The sequence below is a fragment of the Pelodiscus sinensis genome, chromosome 2, assembly GCF_052426305.1.
Source record: "Pelodiscus sinensis isolate ZL-2025 chromosome 2, ASM5242630v1, whole genome shotgun sequence".
Classification (NCBI taxonomy): domain Eukaryota; kingdom Metazoa; phylum Chordata; order Testudines; family Trionychidae; genus Pelodiscus; species Pelodiscus sinensis.
In genome coordinates this window covers 69,843,018-69,865,474 of record NC_143053.1, presented here as the reverse complement: position 1 = coordinate 69,865,474, position 22,457 = coordinate 69,843,018, and the positions used below count along the sequence as shown (strand labels likewise).

Below are 22,457 nucleotides of genomic sequence, written 5' to 3'. Positions count from 1 at the left end.
AAATGTTATGTTCTGGTTTGGGGACCTGGCTGGCTTTACCATTGATGCCTGGTTGACAATACAGTTTATCCTTTTAATGTTTGAAGTGCATTTTTTTTGTTTCCCCTGAGACACAAAAACAATCGGCAATAAGATGGTTTAGAAGAGAGAACACACATAGAGATGGATGAATTTCCTTCTCTTAGCAGGAGCAACTAAGTCTGTTTCATAGTCAGAGTCTCCCATGGACAAAAGTGTCATGATCTGGGTTTTTGGTGCTACCCAAATAGAATAGCTAGCTAGCCATGACATCCAAACTTCCCCATGATTCTGTGGGTTTTGTGTGAGCTCATCTTTATTTCTTTACTTTTGTTTTTAGGGGGATAGGTATTTGCTATTTATTAGAAAACGTAGCTTGAGTGACCAAAGGACTGATAGCTGTTCTCATGGTGTTAGATGTTTTTAGTATTTCCTGGATTAAGAATATTAGCCAAGGTTACATTTGAAATTATTGTTTGAAAATTTCTGAAAACAGAGACTAATGACACTGTTTTCCATTGTGTTTTGTAAAATTCAGAAAGAAAACTGAATGTATTGCAATTTCTATAAATTTGAACAGCTGTTTGATTCAATCCAGTACATGGGATTAGGAATTTTTCCTTTATTCACAATGGTTAGGCCCTGGAATCACTGAAATTAATGAAGTGGAGCTACTTCTGATTTACATCTGTGTAATCTGTATGAGCATATTTTGCAAGTGTTTCATGTCATCCACAGTATCTTTTATTGTTGCATTTACATAGTATATTTATTAATAATTTTTTTGTTCATTTTTATAGATAAAGAAAATCAACAGGAATTTTCCTGTAAACCAGCAGGTAAGTAAGAGGAACATTTGGAAAATTAATAATTCTCATAGTCTCTATTTTGGAATTATTTAATTTTTCTGATTTTTTTCAGAAAAGATAGGGATACTAGCTCTTAATGGGCTTCCCCTTGCACTGGATCACTGAAATAAAGGGTTCTATATATGTTTAAGGAAAGTAGGATTTTTCCCTTTGCCTCTAAAATGAGTCCATGTTTGTTTTTTCTAATAAAAAAAGAGGGGTGAAATTATGATATTTTATATAGTAATATATTGTGTCTTGAAAATGAAGACATTGTGAAGAATTCTCTTCTTTGGTGACATTTTCATTATTAAAACTGGTCTGGATTATAAAAGAACTTCACCTCTCTCTCATTCTTCTAAAAGATTGTTAGGCACTCACGGGAGTAGAGAATTCATTTGTACCACAAGTATCTATAAGACTTTTCTTTTCACTGAAGATGTCAATTCACCTTGGGCATCTTCTTAAACAGTTACTGTAAAATCACTCAGTATTCAGTAGTGTAAAGATTGGTTGCTGATGGATCTGAAAACAGAGAAAGAAAAAACTGCATAGTAAACAACAGATAACAAGCAAGTTAAGGTTTTAATAGAGATTTTTTTTCTGAATTCATCCTTCAACTTTAATTACCAATCAACAAAAACAATAAGGATAAAATAATAGGTATAATGGCTCCATAAGTATGCAATGCTTTCTCTTATATTGGACCTGCTGGCACCAGCAATTAGAATGGCATTTAGTTCCTCTTCATTAGAGTTACATTAGCTTAGAATGCAAAAATAACTTTCTTGACTTGAGTAGCTTGTTGGTTATGCTGTCTGTACAGGAGTTTGCAATCAATGCATTCTTCCCTCATGTCTATCCATCGCTACATGTCAAAGGACTTACTATAGAGAATTTCAGGGAAGAGAGGTACAATATCAATTTGAAAGGAGCTAGACAAATTAGAGAATTTCATATATAGAAAGGAAATAATTTACTGGATGCAGAAATCTGGAAAACTAGTGATATCAAAATCACATATTCGTCTTGTTTTAATTTCAGCAAAGGTTTGGCAGGGGTTGTTTTGTTTTTTAATTGAAGATAAATATCATCTGTTCTTAACTGAATACTGTATGCCCTGGACATACATGGTCAGGAGGAGGGGCTTCCATTGGCCCTAACAGTTGCAGTGAGGAGGGAAGGGTGTGGAAGTCTGGGAGGCACTAAGGCTGGGCGGCCCTGGCCCCAGCCCTTCTGCCCAAGGTCCCACCCCTTCCAGGAGCATGGAGTTGGGCCCTCTCTCTCCTTGCCCAGGGGCTTGGCATAGCTACCCTGTATATATCCTGTATATATTTGGTGAGAAAAAGATTTCAGTCTTTTAATATACAGCTGGCATCAACATGAACTTCAGGGAAGAATCAAGCAATTTTGATGTTCCATTAACAACACATTATTGATCTGCTTCTTAAATTACAGTTTTGTGTATCTTTATCATTTCCACATTTATTTTAGTATTGCCTGTCTGAGGTAGAATAACTATGGAAATATAGGAACTAAATGGTTTGTTTGATAGAAGTACATTATTAATGTGCTTGTGTGAAAAGAAACCATAAACTCTGAAATTGATCTGACTGGGAAATTAGTTTGGGGGATTTTCTTATAATAGCGATAGTGATCAGCACCAACTTCCTATGTTTGTATATGTGTTTATTGGTTTGGTATGCAAACACTTTCAGGGAAATAGCTTCTTTCTTTTATATGTCCTATTAAAAAACCCATTAGCATCCAAGATGCTATAAAGCAGGGGTTCTCAACCTTTTATCTTTCTGAGCTCTCACTCCATTTGCTACAAAAACTTCACAGCTACAAAAATCTCACAGCTATATCAACTGTTGACATCTGTTGGGAGATCAATACAGCAGTACACAGGCAATCCATAAAGTTTTTGGAGAACATTGGGGATAACTTCTTGGTACAAGTGCTGAAGAATCTGACCAGGGGCCATGCGCAACTTGACCTTCTGCTCACAAACAGGGAGGAACTAATAGGGGAAGTAGAGGTGGGTGACAACCTGCGAAGCAGTGATCATGAGATAGTAGATTTCAGGATCCTGACCAAAGGAAGAAAAGAGAGTAGTAAAATACACACCTTGGACTTCAGAAAAGCAGATTTTGACTCCCTCAGAGACCTGATGGGCAGAATCCCCTGGGATGCTAACATGAAGGGGAAAGGAGTCCAGGACAGCTTTAGCAAAATTTTAAAGAAGCCTTATTGAAGGAAAAGAGAGAAACTATCCCGATGCATAGCAAGAGAGGCAAACATGGTAGGAGACTGGATTGGCTTACAGGGGAAATCCTTGGTGAACTTAAGCACAAAAAGGAAGCTTACAAAAAGTGGAAACTTGGACAAATGACCAGGGAGGGGCTTAAAGGTATAGATCGAGAATGCCAGGGGGGTATCAGGAAGGCGAAAGCGCAAGTGGAATTGCGACTAGCAAAGGATATGAAGGATAACAAGAAAGGTTTCTACAGGCATGTTAAGAAGAAGGTGATCAGAAAGGGTGTGGGGCCCCTACTGGATGAAGGAGGTAACCTAGTGACAGATAGTGTGGGGAAAGCTGAAGTACTCAATGCTTTCTTTGCTTCTATATTCACGGACAAGGTGGGCTCCCGGACTAATGCGCTAAGTGATGCAAGATGGGATGAAGATGTACAGCCCTTGTGGGTAAAGAACAGGTTAGGAACTATTTAGAAAAACTAAACGTACACAAATCCATGGGTCCGGACTTAATGCATCCAAAGATACTGAGGGAGTTGGCAAATGTCATTGAGGAGCCTTTGGCCATTATCTTTGAAAAGTCGTGGAGATCGGGAGAGATCCTGGATGATTGGAAAAAGGCAAATGTAGTGCCCGTCTTCAAAAAAGGGAAGAAGGACGATCCAGGGAACTATAGGGCGGTCAGTCTTATCTCGGTTCCTGGAAAAATCATGGAAGGGATCCTTAAGGAATCCATTTTCAGGCACTTGGAAGAGAGGAAAGTGATCAGGAATAGTCAGCATGGATTCACAAAGGGCAAGTTGTGCCTGACCAATCTGATTAGCTTCTATGATAAGGTAACTGGCTCTGTGGACATGGGAAAGTCAGTGGATGATCTGGAGCAAAGTGTAGACGTTATTCCTTGACTTTAGCAAGGCTTTTGATATGGTCTCCCACAATATTCTTGCCAGCAAGTTAAGGGATTGTGGATTGGATAAATAGACGGTAAGATGGATAGAAAGATGGCTAGAAGGCCGGGCCCAGCGGGTAGTGATCAATGGCTCGTTGTCAGGATGGTGGTCAGTTTCTAGTGGAGTGCTCCAAGGTTCGGTGCTGGGAACGGTTTTATTCAATATCTTTATTAATGACCTGGATGAGGGGATGGATTGCACCCTCAGCAAGTTTGCAGATGACACTAAGCTAGAGGGAGAGGTAGATATGCTTGGGGGCAGAGATAGGGTCCAGAGTGACTTAGACAAATTGGAGGATCGGGCCACAAGAAATCTGATGAAGTTCAACAAGGAGAAGTGCAGAGTCCTACACTTAGAACGGAAGAATCCGGAGCATAGTTACAGCCTGGGGACCAACCAGCTAAGTAGTAGTTCTGCAGAAAAGGACCTGCGGGTTACAGTGGATGAGAAGCTGGATATGAGTCAACAGTGTGCCCTTGTAGCCAAGAAGGCTAATGGCATATTAGGGTGCATTAGGAAGAGCATTGCCAACAGATCCAGAGAAGTGATTATTCCCCTTTATTTGGCTTTGGTGAGGCCACATCCGGAGTATTGTATCCAGTTCTGGGCCCCCCACTACAAAAAGGATGGGGATGCATTGAAGAGGGTCCAGCGGAGGGCAACCAAAATGATTATGGGGCTGGAGCATATGACCTATGAGGAGAGGCTGAAGGATTTGGATCTGTTTAGTCTGGAGAAGCAAAGAGTGAGGGGGGATTTGATAGTAGACTTCAACTTCCTGAAGGGAGGTTCCAAAGAGGGTGGAGAAATGCTATTCTCAGTAGTGACAAATGGCAGAACAAGGAGCAATGGTCTCAAGTTGTGGTGGGAGAGGTCCAGGTTGGATATTAGGAAAAACTATTTCACTAGGAGAGTGGTGAGGCATTGGAATGGATTACCTAGGGAAGTAATGGAGTCTCCATCCCTAGAGGTGTTTAAGTCTCGGCTTGACAGAGCCATGGCTGGGTTGATTTAGGTGGGATTGGTCCTGCCTAGAGCAGGGGCTGGACTTGATGACCTTCTGAGGGCTCTTCCAGCTCTATGGTTCTATGATTCTATACTTTGTGGCTTTCAAAATCATTTGTAAAATTCAAAATGTTTTGCTGAATATATAAAGTGAGTATCAAAATAATATTGCTAGTTTTCCATACGTAGATAGTTACTTTTTCATAACTATTCTTTGCTAAAATTTCAGCCACCAAAATAACTGACTTTATTTATTTTTGACATTATTAATACTTCAACTGTGTATAAATCAGTTGACTTTTTCATCTCTTTATCTGTGTTTACACAGAATTTTCCCTTGGCACTGCAATTCGCAAACATATTAGGTATTTATTTTTCATGGTGTAAAAATAATCACACAGATGTGCACTTTCTTAAAATACAGAATGTGAAACTCATTTAAAGTAGCTGAGTTGATGCCAGAAGTTTACTTTGTAAAAACTAGAGGGGGGCAGTCATTATCATTAAATGTGATGAAATATATGTGTATTAGAATATAATTTTATAAAGCCTATAGCTAAAATAGTGTTAGCCTGTTTTGGACAGAACAGCTATCTAAAAATTTTGGCTCGCTTAGATTGTTCCAGTTAGGCAGAACAATTGGTGATAGGTATTTCTTTGTTTCATTTCTGTTTACTAACAAAGAATATGCACAGTCCATAGAAGGCATCAAATATCAGGAAACTGCTTCTTTTATGGTAGCACCAGGAACACTCTTTTCAGTCTGGACCCCTTTTGCAAAAGCCTTACCCCAGCATCAGACATTGTGCTTTCAGCAGGTCCTTCAGCCTGTTTGTGTTATTCTTTGTGTTCTGCTCAGATTAAAAAACTCCATAATTGTCATGGTAGCTAAGCACTGTAACAAACTGGTGATAAAGGATGTGGAGTTTCCGTCACTGGAAGCTTTGAAGATTAGGTTAGACAAACACTACTCAGGAATGGTCTAGTTATTATTTTGGCCATGTCTACAGTAGAGATTAGTCTGAATTTACTAAGTTTGACTTCTGGGTACCCAGTCTTACAAATGTGAAATTCCGTGTCTTCACTATGGGGAAGAATCAAATGTAGGCAGGCTTTGTTAATGTGGATATGCTACCTCGGACTCACTGACCTGGGGAGCTGTGGGAGGCTTCCCAGAGGCCAATTAGTTCAGATTAGTGGCATCAGAGTGTCCACACTAATGTTACTTTGGACTTACAAGTTCAGGAATAGTGTTGCTCCTCATGAAAAGGAGGACTACAGAGCTTGAATTCCATGGCCCCTTATTTCGGAATAACAGGCTGGGTAGTGTGGACGCATCGCTTACAAATTCTACCTTGGGGAGCTAATTTCAGAATAAGGTCCTAGTGTAGACCAGGCTTTAGTGGGAATAAGATGTGTCCTGAATGGGCTGGATGTCAGGAAGGCTCTGGGAAATGGGGAGAATAAAGTAAGGAAGGAAAATATAACAGTAGTGAGATGATGGCTGTAGAGAAAATAGCACTGCAAAATAAGCACAATCATAGAACTGAATATTTTTCCCTTCTCTGAACCCTATCCATTCTCCATATCTAATGCTATCTAATAAAATAAAGACAAGTAATTGACCAAATAGATTTAAACTAGTTTCATACATATTGAGCAGAAATCCCATTACTTCCGTGGAAAGAGGATCAGGCCCATTATCACATAGGCAGCAAGATTAGAATATCTCAAGGTTATAGCCAAAGGCTTCTATATTTGATTTGCCAAGGTGGAACAGGAAACACAGATGTCACCTTTTCTTGGAGCTCATCATTGTTTTGCAGCTGTTATGTGAAGTACTGAAAATGTCAGCCCCTGAGAGAGAGAGAGAGATCATTAGGCTAAAGCGAGTGCTAAAAAGTAACACTGATTTCTTTGTTGACCCTTACAACATCGCAAACTAATGTTTTTTTCTCAGTATTGAAAGATACTGAGGGCATGTAGTGTACAACTGTTTAAAGTTCTGATCTCATACACTACATCTTTAAAAGTTCTGTAGCCTTCCTCTACATTATTGATCCTAATCAGTCCATAACTGCTTGCCAATAAAGAGACCTCAGTTTGAAATTTGTCTCTTAGCCTGCCAAGGACCTCTTGGATTAGAGTTCTAAATCAAACCTTTCTGGCAATCTTTACAGCCCTTCTGGCAAGGGGAGCCAAATTCACCTGCCTCCCAGGTGCTGGAGACTTTATTGCTAATTCTGGGTATGTTTCCCTCACTAACTATTTGGACCTTCAGTTTCCATTTGTGATTCATATGAAATGTGTATCATGACTAAAGGGTAAACATGGTGATGGGGCATTGTTCAGGTGAGAATTAGTTTTGTAATGGAGTTAAGGTTTAGATTTAAGGCTGATTCAATGGTAACAGTCAGTGCTGCCAACTGACATCTTTTACCCCAAATTTCAGAGGCCTAGCACCTTCACAAAGAGTGAAAATTTAAAAATCCTCTGTTCTCATGGAATTTTGACTACATCCAAACCTTTCTGTTTTTTTAATTCAGCCTAGATCCATACACATACCAAGTGAGAGAGGGCTTGAATTCATGATTTTGAATCTGATCGTCATTGAAAATAATAAATGTCTGGGTTCAAAGTTAGTTTTGGACCATATCACATTAAAACCAAGTACAGTAGTTTCTTTCCCCCAATTCTAAATGTGCACTACCTTTTTATATCTCATGTTAAAATTACTCTGAATGATTTACATGATGCTGAAACAAAGAAAGTTCCAAGTTCATCATAAACCAGTTCTTCTGCCCATTTATAAATATTCTCTGATTGGTAATTCAAAAGTCCCCTTCTTATTTTGAGGATCCTACTATGGAAGAGCTTCAGAGGCGTAGTGATGCAGAAGTAGGGGGTGGGCAGTTGCTCTCAGGCGCCACGCTAGTGGGGCGCCGGGCTGGGCTGCGGGGGGGAGGTGCGGGGCGCTGGGCTCGCCTGGGCTGAAGGAGGAGGGAGGTGCTGGGAATCCGGCGCTGGACTCAAGGGGAAGGAGCAAGGGCGGGGCAGGGAATCAGTGCTGGGCTCAGCATGTCTGCACAGTTTGGGGGAAGGTGCAGGGAAAAGGAGCTCAGCTGGTTGCAAGACTGAAGGGGTGTGAGAGTGAAGAGGTGCGGGGTGCTAGGCTGTGCTGGTCTGTGAGAGTGGGGAGGTGCGGGGTGCTGGGATGAGCTGGACTAGGCTGCAGGGGGAGGTGCAGAGCTCAGAACTCAGTTTGTCTGCAGGAGGGAGGTGCCGGGAACCCCAGGCTAGACTCAAGGAGGGAGGGGGCAGGAAATCAGAGCTGGACTCAGCAGTTCTGCGGGGCTTCAGGGGAGGTGCAGGGAAACAGGGCTCAGGTCCAAAAAATTCCTCATCTGGGACCAGTCAGGTCCAGAGGGTGCCAGACCAGGGAGGTCCAACTCCTAGCCAAGTCCCCTCCTTGCATCCTTCCTTCTAGCCAAATACCCTACCCCAATCTGCTCCTGCTCCCTCCCCCTGGCCAGACATTCTACATCTAGCCTGCTTCTGCACCCTACCTACCACCCAGACCTTGCCCCCTTTCACCTCCCACCTCCCTCCCAGATCCTGCACCCCATCCCTATCCCGCTCATTGGCAGCCCTTTCACACACACGGAACCCCTTATTTTTGTCCCCACTATAGAACCTAAGAGGTCCATAAAATTAATCAGAAAAGCAAATCTAGCCTATGGAAAGCCTTGAACCTCAGTCCTCCCTGTTCCTTCCCCTTGCCCCTCGGGGCTGGAATGCCAGAGGAGTGAGGTGTCTCAGTGGGGGCCACCTAAGTGAGGGTTGGGGTTTTGGGAGGAGTATTTTTGTTTCTCACTTGTGTGGTTCCCATCTGATTTTTCTGTGGATCAGTGGCCCCAATCCAAAAAAAGGTTGCCTACCACTACCATAAGTAAAGAAAACATTGAAACCTTTTGTATTGGACATAAATAAATATTTTATTTTATTTTATTTAAAATGAAGTTTGATAAATGAACATGAGAAAGTTAACATTTAATCTGTTTAATAATTGAAATTAAACCATTCTCCCCAGCTGCAGCACTAGCAAAATGGCTTGGGCCTAATTGTGTAATTAAAGGTGGGTTTCCATTAGCAACTGGCCATCTGTGGAAAGGTTTACATTGAGTCATGTGGTCCATGGGCAAAAAAGCTTGAGAACCACTGGAATAGAGGCACTCCTGGCCTTTCTCCCCAAGGGACTGCTGCAGGCTCCCTGCTGTTCCACAAGAGTCCACAGAGAGATCAGGTCTGTTTCCATGGTGGTAAGTCACCATGTTGCTCCAGTGTGGATGATGGACAGACTCTTTGAGTCTTCCTCATCCAAACAGTCGATTTAAAGAGCGTGGTAAGATGCCACATGAAAACATTTGGTACGTCCACCGAGAGGCAGGACGTTTTGTCTCTCTCCAGAGAGAGTTGTCATGATTTGGGTCTCTGGGAGTATGTCTACACTAGCTCATTAATTCGAGCTAGGTAGGTAAATGAGGTGACCAAAGTTACAAATGGTATCCTGGGATTTATATGCATGTTCCCATCTGGTCGCCATTTTGAAATTTCACTAGCCCAAACTCACTGCCGCGTGACTACACGTGGCAGTGAAACGTTAATTCGAACTTAGTCCTTAGTTCGAATTAACTGTTACTCCTCTTGGACTGAGGAGTAACAGTTAATTTGAACTAAGGACTTAGTTTGAATTAATGTGTCACTGCCGCATGTAGCCACGCGGCATTGATTTCGGGCGAGTGAAATTTCAAAATGGCTACCGGACGGGAACATGCAAATAAAGCCCAGGATATTTAAATCCCGGGCTTCATTTGCAACTCCGGTCACCTCATTTGCCTACCTAGCTCGAATTAACAAGTTAGTGTAGACATACCCTGGGTGAACAAGACCCTTTGTGAGCTCTGTGAAGAGGTAAGATGTTTTGACGTCCAGCTTCAAGGGATTTGTTCTTCTGTCTTTGGGGTGCACGTTGCTTTGACCTGAATGGAGTTAGCTGTGACAACGCATATCTGTGTTATTCTGGCACATAAAGTGAAACCTATGCTAAAGACCCCATATTCAATGAGAGAAAGTGCTGCTGTTAGAAAAAGTAAATTCAAAGTCTCTCCAATTTTCCTCAAAGATCACCTCTACCAGGCAGTGGGGCTTTTACTGATTGGTCCCTTATATGTTAAGGGTAGCAGTGTTGGTAAAAATATATCAGACATGTGCATGCAGTGCCTGCTTTACCTCAGCTGGTGCTGGATAATCAGAGCCTCAATTCTAAAGGAGTTGGCATTACAGGCAGTCCCCGGGTTACGTACAAGATAGGGACTGTAGGTTTGTTCTTAAGTTGAATCTGTATATAAGTCAGAACTGGCGTCCAGATTCAGCCGCTGCTGAAACTGACCAGCGGCTGACTACAGGAAACTCGAGGCAGAGTTGCTCTGCCCCTGGCTTCCTGGAATCAGCCTCTGATCAGTTTCAACAGGCTGAATCTGGACGCTAGTTCCGACTTGGGGACGCCTGGGGTTCTTAAATTGAATCTGTATGTAAGTCGGAACTAGCGTCCAGATTCAGCCTGTTGAAACTGATCAGAGGCTGATTCCAGGAAGCCCGGGGCAGAGCAACTCTGCCTCGGGCTTCCTGTAATCAGCGCTGGTCAGTTTCAGCAGCGGCTGACTTGGGGACGCCTGGGGCAGAGCAGCTGGGGTGCCTCTGGGTTGCTCCAGTAGCGCCGCTCCTTGGCGTCCAGATTCAGCCGCTGCTGAAACTGACCAGCGGCTGACTACAGGAAACTCGAGGCAGAGTTGCTCTGCCCCTGGCTTCCTGGAATCAGCCTCTGATCAGTTTCAACAGGCTGAATCTGGACGGTAGTTCCGACTTGGGGACGCCTGGGGTTCTTAAATTGAATCTGTATGTAAGTCGGAACTAGCGTCCAGATTCAGCCTGTTGAAACTGATCAGAGGCTGATTCCAGGAAGCCCGGGGCAGAGCAACTCTGCCTCGGGCTTCCTGTAATCAGCACTGGTCAGTTTCAGCAGCGGCTGACTTGGGGACGCCTGGGGCAGAGCAGCTGGGGTGCCTCTGGGTTGCTCCAGTAGCGCCGCTCCTTGGCGCTACTGGACCAACCCAGCAGCACCCCAGCTGCTCTGCCCCAGGCATCCTGATTCAGCCGCTGCTGAAACTGACCAGCAGCGGCTGAATCAGGACGCCTGGGGCAGAGCAGCTGGGGTGCTGGCGGGTTGGTCCAATAGCGCCCAGAGCGGTGCTGTGGGACCAACTGGCAGCGCCCCAGCTGCTCTACCACAGGCGTCCAGAGAAAAGCCTGGTCTCCTGGGGGGGGGGGCGTACTATCTGCGCCTCCCCCCCAGCAGACCAGGGAGATGCGGGCGGTGGACCGAGACGCACCGCGGTTGCGCCGCCCAGGTCCTCTGCGGCTTTGCTCCGCGTCTCCCTGGTCTGCTGGTCTGCTGGAGACCAGCAGACTAGGGAGACGGGGAGCAAAGCCGCGGAGCACACGGGCAGCGGACAGCCCAGACGCGCCGCGGCTGTCCCGCTGCCGGCCCTCAGAGGCTTTGCTCCCCGTCTCCCTGGTCTGCTGGTCTCCAGCAGACCAGGGAGACGCAGAGCAAACGCCGTTCGTAACTGCAGATCCGACATAAGTTGGATCCGCATAACTCGGGGACTGCCTGTACTGAGGTGATCAATCCTCCTATGTTTTGTAGTGAATTTTCCAAAGAAAATGCTGGTGTTTCCTATAGATCACTCACATCTCCCAGTCATAGTAGAGACTTGGGATTAAACATGGCTTTCTCAACTAAACGTCTATACATGTTCAGATATTGTGATTGTGAATACCTGATGAGGCAGTCTGCCAAAGGCAAGGCTGTCCTTGAATCTTGATATCTATGGCTTCAGTTGAATGGCTTGTGTGAAATTTGGAAGAGCAGCTCAGAGACCTCTCATAGCAGCCTGAAGGAAAAAGTCCTCGTGGCAGACTGAAAGCCTTGCTTGCAGTGTATCCTCAGCCTTAGGCTACTTATTGCTTCAAGTAAATGAGGGTGATTGTAATGTTGTGTGTTAGTTTTATTTAAAAGTTTTTTCTGAGTGTTATTTTACCAGGTAAGTTAATCTCTTACATTCACTGACATAGGAAAGGAGGTGTGGGGGGTAATTGCCCTTCTGCTCCTCCTATCATACTTCTGCTTGCCTGCTCCTCCTCCATCCATCACCATCTTCTGAAGCCTCCTCCCTGCCTCTGCACCCCCAGCCCGACCTTCCTCCCTCTTCAACAGTGGTATAGTGCCCGTCCCAAACTGGAGGGGGTGGGGGAAGACGCGGTACAATCTCCTTCGCCCCCATCAAGCTCAGCTGTGCACCAGGTTCGAAGCCCTGTCATATGGAGGTGCGGGTTAGGGAGGGCACAAATTTTGCTTTTGCCCCCGGGCACATAACACCCTTGCTACACCTCTGAAGAGCTCAGGGAATATTCCAATAGCTTTCCAAGCACAGTTACTACGTTATTATGAAGTAGTTTGGAGGATAACGTTGATTTTGAAAGTTGCGATGTATGTAAAATCTAGTCTTAATCTACCTTCCAGACAGTTAGCAAAGAAATACCTCCACTAATCTGCATGGCTGCAATTTTTTATCATCTCAGTTTTTAAAATTATTTACTCTTAATTAAAAAAATATTGTAGGACTCCTCCTTCATGATCAAGAATCCAGTGCAAGTAAAAAGAAAATGTGACTGTCTTTAAAGGACAGTCCTGTGCTGTGGATGATAGAGAACTCTGCAGTCCCAAGACTGAGGTCTCGAGTACAGATTTTCCCTTTTCCTTAGCGCAGGAAGATATACCACCTTTTGATTGTACATGCATTGTATCATATTAAAATGGAGCCCACTTGTCCTGCTGCTCTCCCCAGTATGTCCAACATCATTGGTGGAGCAGTGCAATATTTGAGGTGTTCCCAGGAAGTAGCCTCTGCTCTCTGTTCTCTGGAGAGTGTAGTCAGAGGTTCACAAGGAGGTGGTGATTCCTTGGCTTCCCCTCACTGCACTCCCACACTGAGGAGCAGCTATAGTATTTGGTTAGGTTAGCACAATATTTGGTTATGCTCCGCTGTGGAATTCCTTTACACACCCACAGATTTGTGTCTCTTTTTTTCTATATTACTCAATCTGACAATAACCTTGGGGGTAAATTCAATATCAGTGAGGATGTTGTAATCAGTGGAGTAATTTTCTGTGTTATTGATTTACTACTACATTAAATTGCACTTGTGCCAGTACATTATGATCATCACCCTTCTGTGCTGTAGAGGCAAAAAACAAATTGCAAATACATGACATAAATGATGAGCTGACACATTTACAAAGTACAAGATATGTACATGAGAAGCTGCTATTGAGTGATGTAACTCATAGGCTGTTGAGAAGAAATGGCCAAGATTAACCTTTTATAAGTTAATCAGAGAACTGCTTTTAAAGTAATTATTCTATTTGTTTGAGTTTTATTATCCTGGTGAAAATAACACTGAAATATGCTGTCCAGTATATTCACATTGTTCTTACACAATATATGAATGTTTGTTTCCATTTGAAGGGGCAAATTCAATAGCTGGTGAAAATTCAGCCAGATACCCGAAAACTGTTAGATCTTTACCATTCTTTTCTGCTATATTGCCATTTTATTAGCTACTAAAAAAGCCAGTTTGAGAGAGAAATAAAGGCATTATTTGCATAGAGTGCAAACAGCTCTATTTTTAAAGATTAGCCTAATATGTTCTTGCTGTGATGTTGAACAAAAAGAAAGCAAAAAATAGCACAACACTTACCCACCGAGGCACACAAACATGGCACTTGCAGCTCCCGCGGTGCAAACATTAGTTAGGGTTTCTATTTTCTTCAAGGTTACTGCAAGCTGTTGGCATGACATTCAATGGAAGCACAGATTTTAAAGAGCCTCTTCACGTACACCCACCTGAAAATAGTGGGTTTTTTCCCTCTGCCTAGTAGCTCTAATAATCCATACTCAGAGTTGTCCTCTGTGCAAGTGATTGACAGGCAGAGATGCATCCAAAGAAACACAATGGGACTGAAAGTTGGGGTCACTTGTGGTAGCACACAAAGAAGCATTTGCTACTCTGCCTTAATAAAGACCACATACATTCTCAGAAAAGATCAGGCTAGCCTGTCAACTTATTACAGGAAAAACAACAAGGTTATCCTTCTAAGAGTGAGGGATGTGATCCCCCTGCTCGAGTGTACATACTCTCATTGAACTAGTGCAAGTCTAAATAGAAGTATAGCAGTTCCTTTGTGTTTCTCTTTTTACCTTCTTGGCTCTGTACCTGTCATACCGTCTTAGAAAGATAGCCCCAACTTCCACAACTCAGTCATTAGCAAGCTTCCCTTCTCCAGACAAGTTCCTGATAAGCACCATGTTAATGTGCCAAATAAAGAATCCACTGAAAAAATGGCCAAGACGTGTTTTCTGGGTAGCTTACCATCATGAGTGCCAACCTCAGGGCAGACTGTTAAGAAGCTGGCAGAAATCCCAAACTGGTTGTGAATTCTGTACTTGGATTTCACCAACCATGTATCAAGTGTAAATGACTCAGGCACTGTAACAGTCCAACCATGGAGTCACAAACAGTCCCCTTGGGTATTTCAGTCTATATTGCCACCTAGGCAAGTCTGCCTTTTGTGATAGATGGTCCCTTAAACCAAAATCACAACAATATTCATAGTTCCAGAGGACCAATCACTTCCCCCTTGGCAACTGCACTTTAGATACTACACCAAAGAAAATGCCTGTAGCCAATCCTATAATAAACTAACCAAAATATATTAGTGAAGAAAAATAAATCAGTTATTTATAAGGTTAAAACAGGTAAAGATATACACACATAAATGATTTACAGTCCTAGGTTCCAAAAGAGATCTTTCTGTAATAAGCTTTATATGTCCTTCAGGGCCACTGAGACCAAGCACTGGGGATCTTTGGCTTATACTTTGCCCCCTTAGAGTCCAAATAGCATAAACTTCTTTACAGATATTTTTATTCTCTATCCCTACAGTTCAAGCTGATGGAATGAGTCCACCTAGACTGCTCCCCCACCCCAATACCCACGAAGGGTACACATTAACAAAGTCTTTGTTCTTTTTTTTTCCCACAATGGCTCATTTTATTTCAGTAGGCCTTCTTGGCAGGCAGGATCTTAGAATCATAGAATACTAGAACTGGAAAGAACCTTGAAAGATCATCAAATCCAGTCCCCTGTCCTCACGGCAGAGCAAGTACCATCTAGATCATCCCTGATAGCTGTCTATCCAACCAGCTCTTTAATATCTCCAGTGAAGGAGATTCAACAACCTACCCAGGTAATATTCCAGTGTTTAACCACCCTGATAGTTAGGAAGCTTTTCCTAATGTCCTACCTAAATCTTTCTTGCTGCAGTTTAAGCCCATTGTATCAGAGGCCAGGGAGAATAATGTTTCTCCCCCCTCCTTGTAACAACACCCTTTTAGATGCTTGAAAACTGCTATCATGTCCCCTCTCAATCTTCTCTGTTCTAAACTAAACAAACCCAGTTCTTTCAGTCTTCCCTAATAGGTCATGTCTTCTAGATCTTTAATCATAGTTGGTGACCTTTTGTTGATCTCCAATTTCTCCACATCTTCCTTGAAATGTGGTGCCCAGAACTGGACACAGTACTCCAATTGAGGTCTAGTTAGTGCAGAGTAGAGCAAAAGAATGACTTCTCATGGCTTGCTCGCAACATGCCTGTTAATGCATCCCAGAATTATTTTTTTTTTTTTTACAGTGTCACACTGTTGACTCATATTTAGCCAATGGTCCACTATGACCCCTAGGTTCCTTTCTGTAGTGCTACTTCCTAGACAGTTGCTTCCCATTCTGTAAATGTGACATGGATTGTTTCTTCCTAAGTGGAGTATTTTGCATTTGTCCTTATTTAAACTTCATCCTATTTACCTCAGACCATTTCTCCAGATCATTTTGAATTATGATCCTATCCTCCAAAGAACTTGCAACCCCTCCCAGCTTGGTATCATCTGCAAACTTAACATTTGTATTCTCGATGCCAATATCTAAATCGTTGATAAAGATATTAAACAGAGACAGTTCCAAAAATGACCCCTGTGGAACCCCACCTGCTATGTCCTTCCATCATTAATGTGAACCATTAATAACTACTCCCTGAGAATGGTTATCCAGCCAGTTATGCACCTGATGTATAGTAGCCCCTCTAGGTTGTATTTCCTTAGTTTATTGATAAGATCCAACACCTTCTGAAGGTGTACACCTTCATTGTATATGAATGTATGTTTCTTTCCAGTTTGATGACTTACATAATTACAGAGGATTACAGTGCAAACATTTAATATAACCTCATAACGTGGAATACAAATGTTATAAATGAGAGTAATACATGTGGCATCCTACTAGCATTTTATGAAGTCTCAACACATGCTTATAAATTTAAAATCTATATGCCAACAATGGTAATGCACTCATGCAGACTGGATTCCAGCTATCCATTTGCCAGTGTTCAGCTGAGGTCTAGGCATTAACTAGCACCTGGACTGCCAACATAACAAATACATCTCTTCAAAGATTTCTGAGGGGGGAAAAAAAGTAATTTTTCTCTAATGTCTTCATACTCAGACTTTGATTCTGAGAAGTTTTAATTCAGGGGACATGAATCAGTCCCCCTTGTCCCTCACCCCACCTTCTCCACCAGCAGAGTTTAGGCCATTAGATGATTCAGCCTGACCTGCTGTATATTACGGGCAATTAATTCTCACCCTGTTATTTCTATATTGAATCCAATCATATCTTCTAGAAAAGCTTCTAATCTTGATGCAAAGACTTCAAGTGATGGAGAATCTACCACTATCATTGCTAGATTGTTCCAACAGTTGAACACAATCACAGTGAAACATATGTGCCTAAATTCTAGAATGAATTATCTGCCTTCAGCTTCCTGTCATTTTTTTTCTTGTTATATCTGTCCTAGCTTAAATAGCTATTTAGAAGCAGATATTTTCTTCCCATGAAGGTAGTTATTCAGGAAGTCAATTTACCTCCCAATCCTCTTTTTGATAAGCTAAACAAATTGAACTATGTAAATTCCTCCCTAAGAGGCATTTTCTCCAGCCTCAGATAATTTTGTGTGTCTTCTCTACTCTCTGGAGTTTTTTTTTAACATCCTTTTAAAAATGTGGGTTTGTATGCAGTATTTCAATATCTGTCTCACCAATGTCACGTACAGATATAAAGTCACTTCCCTATTCCTGTTCATTGGTTCATTACTCCCAGAATTGCAATAGCCCTCATTTTTGTGACAGCATTGCTCTGGGAGCTTATGGTCAGGGTGTATTTGTTTATTGTGCACTATGACACCTAAATCCTTTTTAGAATCACTGGTTTCCAGGATGTAGTTCACTATTCTGTAGGTCTGTCCTGGATTCCCTATTCTCATGGGTATAACTTTGCATTTGGTGGTGTTAAAATTACTGGAACCAACTTATTAAGTGATCCTGAACCTTCTGCAACTACCCTGTCATCAACGTTAGTTGTCAATCTGATAGTCTGAGTTTTTTGTGTCATCAGCAAATTTTAACAGCAGTAGTGTCCTATATACTTATAGTTTATAGAAGAAAATGTTGAATATCACAGACCAAGTAGTAATCCCTGCAGAATAGGCTGTCTGCATCTTTCTGGACAAGTAACTTTTCTTTGTCCATTATTGCGGTAGATCATAGTAATTTACAAAAATAATTAATAGTCATTTGTCCAGGTCTATGGCCTTGTAAACACTTATGTTGGAGACCCAACTTCAAATTCCTTCTAGTCACTGGGCAGAGGAGGGAATTAAATTCAGATCTCCCACATGAGTGGGCGTGTCCTAACCAGAGAGCTAACACTTATAAGAGAGGCAATGATGCCACCACCTCCTCATCAGCCTACTTTGTGAATCTAGCCTCCTTCTGGTTTTGTCAGAATACCTCAAAATCTAAACTATTTTTGAGCATTGAAGTGGCTTTCCTTGTCGATCGATCCCTGTCTAGACTGCCGCTTTTTACAGGCAAAGTGCCACGTCGGCAAAAAGCGGCAGCCATTTCTATTCAAATGAAGCGTGGGATACTTAAATCCCCGTTTCATTTGCAATAGCGATGTGCCTAATCTACATCCTTCTTTCGACAGAGGGGTGTAGTTTAGACACACCCTTACTGTATGAAAGATGTTGAGAAGTCTGTCCTCATAAGAGAATCTCAAAAAAATTAAAAAAGCAATTGGATCATTCCATGTTCTCTGCTGATTTTTGCATCTGCTATTGAACTCTGAAATATAAAAAATACAGCAAACAAGCAAACGAATGAATAAATAAATAAACCAAGCAAGCAAGCAAGCTTCTGTTTCTACCATTTAGGAGAGGTATCTTTTTTGTGTGTGAATGATCTACTTAATATGTTAAATTTTCTCACTTAAGTCATTCCTTTGGCAAAGTCAAAGAGTTCCAAATATCAATCCAGTTCTTCACACAAACTAAAATAATTTCCTCAGCCTTTCAGATCTATTTTTCATACAGCAATTAATACTAATGGGACTGAGAAATGGGGCTGGTCCCATGTCACCAGAAAACTCAGACTCTGGTTTCTTCTACTACATATACTTCTTTGAATTGGCCATTCCCTGACAAATGGATTCTTTTTTTTGCTATTAAAACATTATGGATGAAATTTGTCTCATTTATACTGATTTCAGAGAAGGAGGTTTACCAAAAAGCAACCTGTAAGCCCATTTGTGTTTTTGCTAATTATTATAAGGGGAAAATGGATGGCTTGGGTTACAACTGCTCTCAATAGAAACAATGTGAGGGCAGCACATTATATTTGTGAGAAGCCATGTTGCCATATTTTCTTCTCCTCAATTTAGTTAATACTAATTTAGTTTTACATTTCTAGAGATATTTTTTGTAGAAATGGGATTTATATTCTCCCAAACTGAAATAAGGGTTTATAAGAAGGAGCTCCAGAGTCTACATTTCTGCATGGATAGGGATATTTTGTGTTTTTGACGCTCTAAGAAAGCCAGTCTCTAATTGTAGAGACATTATTTTCCTTTTTTCTATATCCATTATAGAAATACATTATAGAAATACGTGTCTACACAGCAGGGCTAAAGTCAAAATAAACTATGCAACTTGAGCTACGTTAGTTGCGAAGCTTAAGTCAAAATTTCTTATTTCGTCTTTTGGCGCTGTCTACGCTGCAGGAAGTCTAAGAAGACAACTCTTCCTCCGACTTCCCTTACTCTTCATACAATGAGGGTTACAGGAGTTGGAGTAATAAATCCTCCAGCTCAACATTATTTCAACATTATGTCGAAATAACTGCTTGTAGTGTAGACACAGACTTTGTTATTTTGGAATAATGTCAGTTATTACAAAATAACACTGCTGTGTAGACATAGCCTGAGTGCCCTGATCTTCTGATTCATCATTCTGTCAGTCACTCTGCAGTGGAGGGGGACACAATAGTCTGGATTAATGGTACCACTCTTCTAGGACCCCAATTTACAAATTTCCTTATCTTAATAAGGAAACTCACAAAGCATTTCAAAAGGAACATTTTCATGAGGATAGATTTCAGAATGGGTCACTGCTAACAATTCTTATGTCAACTTTACTTAAATGAAAAGCTACTTCACACTGGAAAGGAATTGTGATTACTACATTTTGGTCACTTTGCTTCACTGTTGGGTGTCTCAGAAGATCGATATTGTATCCAAAGCTCTTCCAGTAAACCTTGGAGAATAAAGTTGGGTATGTTGGAGAAGCAGCATAAGGAAGTTTACATTCCTGTTACTTATGCTGTAATCACTCTCAAAAATAAGATTTCTTCAAATTATAGTGCTGTCATTATGAAACCATCTACCTCTTTTGTTAGTCTATAAAGTGCTGCCAGACTATTTGTTGTTTTTTAAGTTTTTACTAATACAATAGTACATAATAACAGAGGTGAAAAAATGTTAATGTTCAAGCAGGACAATATTTCTTAGATACAGAGACAGAACAAGTATTTCCCAGGAGAACCTTCTCAAGGATTTTTCTTTCCTTTATAAAGGAAAGAAAAATCTTTGTTAAAGAATTTTCAACTACCTTTTCTAAAGAGATTCCTTCCCCTCTAGGATTTTCATATACATGCAGAAGAGGAGTATGTAAATAACTGAATTTTACATGGGGACCTCACACATCAGGGCTAATTTGTCCTTGTGGGTATTTTACCCTTCTTATAGCAATGTTTAATTGATTTTGTTTCTGTTTTCCCACACTATCTCCAGTTCCAGAAATGTGTGTACATTTTCAAATGCATGATTGAGTAGCCCTTTAACAGGGTAAAAAACTCCACTCTACTCACCTGGAGTTTTATAAAGTCAAATATTTTACATGTGCAGTTGCTTCCTCATTGGAGAACATACTTGCATGTGCAAATATTACCCATTTTCTGTAGTATTAATCATTTGGTTTGTTCTTATGGAAAAGCAATAATATTCAGCTATGCATGTGTAATGCCAACAGGCAGAACTGAACCTGGGATTTCTGGAGTTTAGTGCATGAGCCTCTGGTTTCATATGCTGGGTCTCTATCATTGAATTTAGTGGGAACCAAATTTCTCATTATGCTAGCTTTAAAACAGACCCTTTTTAAAATTCAACTCACTGAGTTTCTTTTGTTTCATAAACTCTAACTTACATTTTTGTTTGCATACATTTTGTTTTTGTAACTGTAGCCTGCTTCTTTGTCACATACAAAGAAGCATACAAAAGTCATGATGCCATTTCTTACATCCTTCTGTTAAGCCTTGTCCCAGTCATAAAAGTGAATGGCATTACCTGGGAATTAAGTTCTCTCTAGGGTGCATGCCTGTGTGGGCGCGCACAAAGAATTGTACTCCCACCCACCTCATCAGCAGAGCTTTGCAGCACCACTCAGTTTCCATGATGTGGAAAGTAAGCTGGTGGCAGTGGATGGGGAGAGTGGGGGGCCAAGGTCACTTGGTGACTTACAGAGCTATGGCCGGAGCCAGGGGCCATGTGGCAGCAGCCGGAGCTGGTCGCAGGGCTCAGGCTGAGTGGAAGCATTCAGAGCTGGGCCCGGTGCTGAGGGCTGCATGGCAGTGACCAGTTCTGGGCCCGCATGGTGGTGGGCAAAGCTGGGCATGGAGCTTGGGGTTCCGTGGCAGTAGGCAGAGCTGGGGTTAGAGCCAGAGTCAGTGTGGATTTGCATGGCCCAATGGGAGAGTGGGAATAGTACCAATAGGAATGTGCTTGTGGCAGGAAAGTGGCTTATTCATTTCTTGGTGGGGGGCAGTGCTTGTGCAAGGTATGGGCTTGGCTGTCATCATGCCCTGATGACATTGTGAGGGGACAGGGATAAAATGGATGTACAGATGGAATGTACTGGAATGTTTCTCTAGCTAAAGAGAAAAATACTGTTTTCCTACTAGTGCTTAATTGCTCCTAAACATGTTTTTAGTTTTATCAGCTCTAATCATGATGGTATAATGTGATGCAGAGATAGCAATACACTTTCCTGAAAACATTACATCCTTTATTTGTAAACGTGTCTTAAAATAGTAAAATATGCACAGCATTCAGCAGGCCCGCTGCCGTTACAATGCCTCCCTCCCCCCCAAAAAGAGCAGGAAATAGTTGATAGACATTATAAGCCGTCTACTGCTACATCACTGGTACCCCCACATTCTGTTTTCCTTTTTTTACACATTTTGCACGACAGCCTAAGAGGGAAGGGAGAGTTTCCAGCTGAGAGTGTCTGAAGAAGGAAGGCTGCACAGGATTTGCCCAGCCATTTATGAGTCCTGAATGCACAGGCCACCCTGATACAGAGCTGTCCAAATTACTGCTGGACTGCCTGTGTACTCTGGCATAAAGCAAAGAGTATTATTTGTCACGTTTTTTATACATTAATAGACATTTGAAGCTTTGAAGAATGCTTCTGAGTTGAACAAATCAAACAAGAGAAATCTGCACTAGATTCATCAGAGAGCTTTAGCTCTCATGTGTGCCTTATGTGCAGAACAAGCATTCCGGGTAACTATATTTTCTAAGTTGGCTATTATCTGTAATACATTTAAAGAACTGTCTAAATAAAAATAACTGAGGGCGGTGGTGGGGACACTAGATTGACTTCGCCTCTGATCCAAAATATAATATAGCCCTGAGAGACAAAGTAAATGGGGAGAAATATTCAATAAGCTGTTGTCTAGGTATGCAATGGAAAG

At 41.8% G+C, this 22,457-nt stretch overlaps 1 protein-coding gene across 4 annotated transcripts in view; it reads left to right on the top strand.

The window, feature by feature from the left end:
- The window catches only part of SNTG1 (syntrophin gamma 1), a 532,572-nt gene that overhangs the window by 404,090 nt on the left and 106,025 nt on the right, over positions 1 to 22,457 (top strand). For all 4 annotated transcript variants that reach the window (XM_006112171.5, XM_014577356.4, XM_075920716.2 and 1 more), the window contains one exon: positions 819 to 857. In XM_006112171.5, the coding sequence (XP_006112233.3) occupies positions 819 to 857 (39 nt within the window). The remainder of the gene's footprint in view (positions 1 to 818; positions 858 to 22,457) is intronic.